Source organism: Petaurus breviceps, unplaced genomic scaffold (genome assembly GCF_028583685.1).
Source record: "Petaurus breviceps papuanus isolate PSGF00001 unplaced genomic scaffold, PetGlider_PUasm1.0 90721, whole genome shotgun sequence".
NCBI classification, from domain to species: Eukaryota; Metazoa; Chordata; class Mammalia; order Diprotodontia; family Petauridae; genus Petaurus; species Petaurus breviceps.
This window is the reverse complement of record NW_027187322.1, coordinates 7,880,866-7,890,129: the sequence shown is the minus strand read 5'-3', so window position 1 is coordinate 7,890,129 and position 9,264 is coordinate 7,880,866. Positions and strand designations below refer to the sequence as shown.

Below are 9,264 nucleotides of genomic sequence, written 5' to 3'. Positions count from 1 at the left end.
GAGAGAGAGAGAGAGAGAGACAGAGAGAGAGAGAGAGAGAGAGAGAGAGAGAGAGAGAGAGAGAGAGAGAGAGAGAGAGAGAGAGAGAGAGAGAGAGAGAGAGAGAGAGAGAGAGAGAGGGAGAGAGAGAGAGAGAGAGAGAGAGAGAGAGAGAGAGAGAGAGAGAGAGAGAATCTAATGATTGTTCTGTCCTGAATTGGCACCTCACAGAACACACAGTCCATGGTCTAAGGAATGGGCCTATTTAAACTACGTAAAGCATTGAGGGCCAGTTTCTGACCCAGTCCATACACGAGAAGACTCTGGTTCAGGATTTCTCCCAGCCCACCTCCCCATGATTAAGATTGAAATTGGCTCACCATCTCTTCCTGACTTGCAGGAGTTTAGGATGTGATAACAAAGCAGTGACCCAGATATAGATGCATGCAAGGGAACAAGGACATAAAAACATACAGATATGCATAAATGAACAAGGACATTAAACATTCTCTTGTGGGAACCTAAGAGATAATTGCTTTACATTCATTATATAAACCCTGCCCTCTGATCAATAAATGGGAACTGTCATGACAGATCTTGCCTGGCTCATGTCCATCACTCCACACTTCTCAGTTCAGCCTGTGCCCATTTTGATGAAGGCATCAATGGCACTGTGAACAGGGACTTAAGAAAGGTACTGGTACAGGAGTGGCCTCCTGTAACTCCTGAGAACATAACTAAAGGTAGGAAGTGAAAGTTGGATTTTCTCTGAAGTTAAAAACTTACAGAGGGTAACTCTCCAGGCTAACATGAGTATGTGATAGGGATTAGTAGAAAATACAAGCAAGCAAAGATTAGCTGGTCTCAGAAAAAAAGCGTTCAGGAGAAAATGGGACAGGTACAAAATGAAAGTAGAGACCTAAAATGTTATCTAATACTTTTCAAAAGAATAGTAAAAGAAGGAGATTTACTTATCACCAATAGTCAGCTACAAAAATTCTTGGAGTGTGTAGAGCAGAAGGGGACAGTAGATTTGGTAATAGGGGATAAAGCAGGGAGACAGAGGAATAAGAAGCTTATGGAGGAGGGACTCCAGCATTTCCACATTTCTGCTGTTTTCTATGGAATATATTAATGATATGTTTAACATCAAAAATGAAAATGCAAGGGGAGGCTCCAACCATTCACTTTGATACAACTGTCTTTGTTGGAAACAGATAAAAGGAAAATGATCAAGTAAGCTTTACCTGGGACCAAGTGTAATGTCTGATTTCTGCAAACAATCTTTAACAATTTCTGAATGCACTCTTCCTGTCATTTTCTCTATTTGTCTGTTTTGTTTTTGTGTCTCTGTGAAATGAATGTGAGTGAGTAATCTAACACCCTGTAAGGTTTAATATGCAACTGGACTGCTGGAGTGCTGTTATCTCTTTCCCTTTCCCTTCTTCCACAGGAAGCAGGAGAGAGAAAGAGAGGGAAAAAGCATTTTATTTTATAGATTATATGATAGATATAGCAAGTCATAAAGTATAGAAAGAAGTATCGGGCATAAACTATTTGCATTAAACAGAAGTTTTCAGATCTTTAAAAATTTGAAAATCTCCTCCTCTTCATTTCACTGTGGCCATGTGGAGTGAGGAATAGGCAATAAGAAATAATAAGGGAATTTTTTTCCCTCAGACCAGAGGCATATGAACAAGCATTTCCTGCCTCACTTATTAGAGAACAAAAATTGTGTATCAGAATGCAACTGTAAGTCAAATGAATTCACATGAAAAGTAAAAATTGTCACTCCCTAATTTGATGCTAAAGATAAGTCAGAATTTATTTTACTATTTGACATTTAGGCAATTTGGGATTTTTCTAAGATCTGATAAGAAACACAAGGTTTTTTGGGTTCCCTAGTACAGGAGATAAGAGAGTAGGTGCCACTCCCCAAAATCAATTTTGCTGGAGAAGTCAAAGCTATCAATTTCAAAGGAGTTTTTAAGCAGTGGACACATAAATAAAGTTTACTAGAGTAAAAGTTAAATTAGCTGAAACATTTTACAAACATTTATTAAAGTCTCTTGTCCTAGATCAGATTAAAATAGAGAGTGCTGAAGAATAATAGGAAATTTAAGTTACCCTCCCAATCTTACTAAAGGGAGAAAGCACAATAAATTTATCAAGGACCCCACTAGCAACAGCCCTGGGGCAATGAAGCCCACAACTTTAAGCAAACAGATAAACCTTTCCATTCAAAACACCTAAATACACAATCAGACTCTGCAGGTATGAGGAGAGGTGAAAAATCTCTGCACTAATAAGCCCAATTTTTTATCAATAATTTTTGCAAGTAATGACTTGGAAATACAATTAATGTCATGATGTCCTTGTGTTGTTGTGGTCTTTTTAAATTGTAGAAAAATTCTCTCATTTAAAAATTGAGGGATCATTGTAAGCCAGAAATAGTGTTAAATGAAGCAAATTTTTAATTTTAATTTTGTTGAATCTAAAAGATAGAGGAAAAGTTTGCATAAAAACAGTTATATCACTTATATCTTATAATGTTTACATCTGCCATATAGGACACCAGGTATTTACACCTTTACCTGTAGTTAAAAAGGAGGTTGCAGCTAAAACAATGTGGCTATCACTTACAGAAATTATTACCTAAGTTACTTGTTTAAATGCTAAAACCTAAAATTGCTAATTGATTACTGTATATAGAAAGGAGGAGAATGAGTGAACACTTTATTCAGATTAATTATACTGCTTCAGATCATTCCTCCTGCATGTATGTGATTTGATGAAGCAGGGGCATCACTCCCACACCCTCGATAAAGTCCATCTCAGTTATTCTTATTGTGTAAAACTGCCAAGGAAACTATCTCTAGAGTCAAGGTCATTCAGCCTGAGAAAGAAACTTGTTTTAATTATGTAGTTCCTAAATAAGGAATCTAACTTGCTAAGAAAGTTGCAAAATATTAAAAGGATTACTAACAATTGGCCTTTACACTAGGATATGTTAAAATTTGAGAAAGTAAAATGTTAAATGAAATTCTTTATGTAGGAGAAACCTAGTAAATCTTTATTGTTTATTACAGCTCCATGGGAATAAAATTAACATGTAATTGGATATAAGTTGTGATTGGTGAAAAATTGCTACTTAAAATAAAAAGCATTTAAGACTATATTTAATTCATATATTCTTATTTTTTCTTTCTATAGCAAAATTTCTATGATCAGAATAATTAGTCAGTAAAAGATATGAACTCCTTTGTGTTCACTTTATGGGAAATCTAATATTATTTTTTTTTATCAAGGATTAGAATATATACAGACATTAATGCAAACCACTTAGGCTCACTTTATAATATTCCCATTGTTTAGAGAGATTCTAATACTAATAGCTTTTGTAAGTACTGTGATAAACTTCTTAACTGTTGCCAATATAAAGATTCAATTACTATACCTTTTTTGACTAAAAAACTTTGTGATATTTAAGAATTCTGCACTGGTTTGTTAATAAATACCTTGAAAATTTATGTTACTTATGTTACACTGAAGTGCCCACCAGGAATTATACACCAGAGCCCCCTCCCAGTCAAAATCTGCCAGAAGGGGCCCCTACCAGGGTCCCTGGAAACCACCTATTAGGCCATAGTAGTTAGGGGACTTTCCACCTGTGTTGCTAGAAACATCCCAAAGCTTTGTCTGTATCCAGTGCTTTGCTAGGTAACCAAGGCTTCAACAGAAATGGCATTACACCCCCTTGGAATCACACTGTGCTGTTAGCAACATCTCATTCTATAAAAATTTGCTCTGCAGAAGGCTGGATGCTGTCTTCCCTACTTGGGAACTCTCCTATCAAATTATAATTGGCTTTGCTGTCTGGTTGTTTCTCAGCTGTCCATTTCATTTGGAGGTTCCACCAAGTCTTTGGCTCTGTATTTACAGCTGGTTCATGCTCCCTGGAGGGCTGGGAAAGCAATTTGACCTAGGGGGTAGCCACCAAGTGACATTCCTCGGCCCCAGGCTCATATTGTTTCCCTGAGTGGACCAGGAACCTGAGTCCTTCCCAAATTCTTTCAATTCGGTACATGAGTGTTCTTTCTGGTGAGTACTCCTGTAGTGTAAGAGCACCTAGGGGGTGGCCAACAAGTGATGTTCTTCAGCCCTAAGTAGAGTAAGAGGCTAAGCTGGACGCAGCATTAACACCCTTACTGGCCTCTGTGGGATGCCGACGGAGTGCCCTGTCAGTTTCTGTTTGTGTTTTAAATTTTTGTCTCATTTTTTCTGTGTGTATATCCTGTCTGTGTGATCATGTAAAGAAATCTCTGAATCTAACACCCTGTAAGATTCAAAAGCAGCCAAGCAGTAAGAAACATTGTACCTGTGCTAGAAAGATTGATAGTCTCTTAAAAAAAGGTTGTTGGCAGAAAAACATTTCTCCTTCTACTTCTTTGGACTCCAGCCAAATTCTTGAAGTAAAAAGACAAATGGACAAAGGGGGAATGGGAAATTTCTCCCCTAAGTTCTATCTAAGAGAAAAGGGATCACTTCAATGATCAAAGAGAAGTTGGTTTCAAAGCTGCACTTTGGAATGGAACTAATACTTAACCCTTTCCTGGGTCACAGAAAGAGAACTGTGCAATATCAATGGAAATATAGATCCAGGTAATTGAATTCATTCTGGTTACTATTTGGCACCAAGAAAAATTTTAGTTCTGTGTAACTACAAAAACTGGAATTTAAGGTCACCAGATTGGTTATTCGATTGTTAAAATTAAAACCTTGATTGTTACTGGTAAACAGTTGTATTATCTATGTTGTATGAGAAGCAGTTTCTCTTAAAGTCTTGGAGTATTGTAATTTGGGAAATGCATAGATCTGAAATTTTAAAGGAATGAACACTCAGAAAAGTTTAAGATTCTCCTGCCTGTAGCCCCACCTCTGACAAGGCTAAGGTTCCCAGTTCTTCTTAGCTAGGGCTACAGAGCCCTCCCCCTGTCATCCAGCTCTGACAGAGCTGAGGAGACAGTAAGAGGTTAGAACCATTAAGATTTTTCTCCCTGTTGTCCTGGCTCTAAGTGAGCTAGGGCTACAGTGAAGTTAGAATAATAGTAGGGAATTTGAGTTAACCTCCTCCACCTGGTGTAAAAAAAATGGGGGGGGGGGAAAGGCAGAGCCTGGAGTTTCTACTTCAAGTTCCCCAAACCCTCTCCTCAGTGCTCCAGGCTACAATCTCCTGCTACTCCCCAGTTCTTAGCCCCTCCCACACAAGGAGTAGAGCCCTACCACCCCCATAACCAGGGTCTGCTACTGTGGGGAGATGTGAAAAAGAGAGGAGAAAATGAGGTCAGAAGTCAACTAGCCTCTTCACTTGGTAAGATCAAGCATTCTTATATGTAATTTGGAAATGCAATTAATGTCATCTTGCAGTTTATATTGTTGTTGTATTTCTACACTGTATATTGTAAAACCTGAATGATCATTGTGAGTTAGAAATGGTGTTATATAAAGCAATTTTTAATCTGAATTTTGTTGAAACTAAAAGACGGAGAAAAATTTGTTTAAGATCAGTAGTGTTACTTTATCGATTCTGCTAACCCTGACTTGTAATGTGTATATCTGCTATTTAGAAAGTGGAGTGTTCACACCTTTCCAAGTCTGTCTTTGTTTAAAAGGAAGTTTCAGTTAAGATAGTTTAAACTTGTAAGATTGTTAATTAAGCTATTTTGGGCTGTCCAGAGCCCAGAGGGCAGCGCACATAACTGCCAAGTGATATCCATGCCAGATGGGGAAGAGCAAGGTTAGACAGCGGTGGGTGCTGATCGAAGCCAGGAGGCTCAGGCCTGCAATGTACGCCATGCCCAAGACACAGAGCAGTCCCAAGGTTGTGACAGAAAGAAGCAGATACCCAAGAAATGCCTAGATAAACAACACAATTTGTCCAAAAAGGTAGAGAGCATCAGCCCCGGCCAGGATGAGATGTAGACAGAGAAGGGATTCCCCAGGATGCGGAGCCCTGGAGCCCCACCAGCCCAACCACCAGCCCAACCATGAAAATCACCAGAAAAGGTATTGGCATCTAGTCATTCATATCCCAAAGTGTAGTCCCTGGTGCTTGTCTCCCTCACGTTGTCCTAGACATAGTCTGGCTGTGCATATTGAAGGGATCAGTGTCATTAGATAAGGAAAGGGTTAAACTCACAGAGGAATCTTCAGCAGATCCAGGGAAGACAAAGAATTACAGGGAAAGGCTCCAGACTGAGAACTTCCCTTTCTCCTCTCCAGGGTCCTGATGACTCCTGTGCCTGGTTCTGCAGTTGAGGCCTGTACTTGTCCATCTCAGGAATCTCCTGGTCAGACATTGGGAGATGGAGGGCGGCCCAGAAGAAGGATCCAGGACAGCTCTTTATACCCTTATATTTCTCTCCCTTCTCCCCATCACATAGGCCTAGCAGCAGAAGACTTTCTACTTGCTTTCAGGCACCAAGGGTGAGGATTTCCTAAACATTGGCCTCAGGAGATGAAATCCCCAAAGCCTTCAACTCCCAACAAACATCATAAATGGTGTCTCTCTGGGAAAGACTTTAATTCTCTCTGAATACCTGCCTCTGCACAAAGGAATTAGAGGAATTACTGTTGGATTGGTGTGGCCCATTATGTCCAAACCACTGACCTTTCCCATCATCCTTGGTACTTATCAGTCATAGTTCCTGAAATTTAAAGAAGAAATTCCCCCTGTGGGCTTCCTGCTTCATTAGCTCCCTTTTTAGCCCTCACAAAATTTTTTTTGAAAGTGAGCTTTATTTGTAACTCAGAATCACATGGAAATTAATGTTGAAAACTAAAAATAAATTGAAAAAAAGAAAAGAAGTGAAGTTGTGTTTTCTCCTCTTGGATCAGTTTTCCATGGGGAATCTAGGGGTACCTCAGATATTGCTAGACTACTGATGGGTATAGGGATGAGGCCTAGACTGGTAGTAGGCCTGGACTTTAAGGTGCTTAAAGTACACATGCAATAAACCCATCCATCCATCCATCCATCCATCCATCCATCCATCCATCCATCCATTTCTATTTATGCCAGGCACTATTTACCAGGGATTCATGAATAGGTTCAGAGATTCTATGAACTTGGATGGGAAGAAAAATATATTTATTTTCACTACTATCTAACTGAATGTCAGCATTTCCTTAAATTATTAAAATATTACAAATTATCATGAAAAATTATTATTATGAATTATTATTTAGCTTCAATAGACTATCACAAATCTTCCTAGCACAATGATACAATACATTAATATGTAACGTGTACAATGCACACATACAAATATATTAATATTCTTTATACATGTGCACTCTCATATCTCCATATATACATATGTTACTGAATGTGTGGATCTATGTGCTATTTACTCCCCTTTATCACCACCCCTCTTTCTGGCAAGCAGAGATAATGATGCTCAGTCAGTCATAGCCAACAGCAGACACTGTCACTTGCCCTCTCCCCCTTTAGGGACTCTGTTCCTCATTCTCTGCTCCTAATCTTTCTTCCCTCTACAACACCATCTTTAGGGAAGGGTCCCCAGTGACAGAAAGAAGGGCAACACAGTCTGCACTGGATTTGCCCCCCAAATCATGGGCATCTTCCTTGAAATCTGCATACAGGGTGCACCATGATATAGTGAATAGAGTGGTGTCCTTGATCCCAGAAGAGATGTGGGTTCCAGTCCTGACTCAACACTGCATTTCTGTCTGACTGTGAGCAAGTCACTTTCCTTATCTTAGCCCCAGTTAGCTTTTCAATTAAGTGGTGGCCTGTCAATCAAGAAGTCTTTTGGAAAGCACCTACTAAGAGCCAGGAACTCTGCTAATTGCTGGGGATAAAGAGTCAAAACAGAAAGTCTCTACTCTTAAAGAGCTTGCAATAGAATTGAAGGTAGTGAAAACATGTATATAGGCATATTTAAAACTGTGTATATATAGGCTATAAGTGAGTGTGGGTTGTTTAAATACATAGACCTGCCTCACAGGTGGCATAGACAGATGAGATCTGAGGTCAAGGCCACATCTGTAGAAGTTAATCTCTGACTTCGAGAAAATTCAAAGAAATACAGAAATAGTTCATAGCATGTAAATCATTTGCCTAGGCAAAAGCCAATAGAAATCAGAAAAGTTCTGCAGAGAATATACCAAAGAATGGTCTAAAGTTAGCGACCCCTCAATTTGGAGAGAGATTGGGGCTCAGCTCCAATCAGGAGATAGAATTCTCTCACTTAGCACTACACTTAGCACTCTCTAGAGCTACAAGCCTTGGAATTCAAGGGACATGGTGGACCAGGCTTTCACACCAGTTTACAGTTAGAAGGTCCTGTGTGTGTCATTCAATCTGTGTCTTTAACCACCCTCCTCCAGGGTCTCTATTGACCTGTTTCTAATCACCTCAAGTCAGTTCCTTATGGTAGGTGTGAAACATCATTGCTAACATTATCTCATCAACTGAGGGCCAAGCCTTTCTTTGAACACCCAGCACCCAGCACAGGCCTCTTTTGAAGGCACCAATTCAGGGGGTCTTAAGTTGAAATGACATACAAGACAATATTGGGGAGGAAGGCAGTAGGAAGTGGAGGATGGCTCAGGCTGTCAAGGTTTGCTTGAGCTGAGCCTTGAAGGACATGACAGATTCTGAGAAATGTGTTTAGGTGGATGTTCATGCTAGGCATGGCAGGCAGTCAGCCAGTATTTTCTTTAGGATTTTGCATATTCATTGATGAAATCGGTGGATAATTTACTTTCTCTATTTTCACCCTTCCTTGACTATCAGTTTCATATTTGTTTCATAAAAGGAGTTTGGTCGGATCTCTTCTTTGCTCATTATTTAAGATAATTTATTTAATGTTGTATTAGTTGATCTTTAAATGTTTGATAGAATTCACTTGTAAATTCTTCAGGTCCTATTGTTTTTTCTTAGGAAACTCACTTATGGCTTGTTCAATTTCTTTTACTAAAATAGACCTATTTAGCTATTCTATTTCCTCTTTGGCTAATCCTGACAGTTTATATTTTTAAAATATTCTTCCATTTTACTTAAATTGCCAAATTTCTTAGCATATAACTGGACAAAATGACTTCTTATAATTGCTTTTATTTTGTCTTTGTTAGTGGCATATTAGTTCTCCTAATTTTTAATACTAGTGATTTGGAGTTCTCTCTTTTTAAAAAATCAACTTAACTAATGGTTTATCTATCTATCTATCTATCTATCTATCTATCTATCTATCTATCTAT

General features: G+C 38.8%; 1 protein-coding gene across 1 annotated transcript in view; it reads right to left on the bottom strand.

The window, feature by feature from the left end:
- The window catches only part of LOC138144978 (mas-related G-protein coupled receptor member X3-like), a 9,390-nt gene extending 2,729 nt beyond the window's left edge, over positions 1–6,661 (bottom strand). Inside the window, exons 1-2 of the mRNA XM_069066585.1 lie at positions 6,650–6,661; positions 5,735–5,895 (exon numbers count right to left, since the gene is read on the bottom strand). Coding sequence (XP_068922686.1) covers positions 5,735–5,895; positions 6,650–6,661 — 173 coding nt within the window. The remainder of the gene's footprint in view (positions 1–5,734; positions 5,896–6,649) is intronic.
- Positions 6,662–9,264: the final 2,603 nt, after the last annotated feature.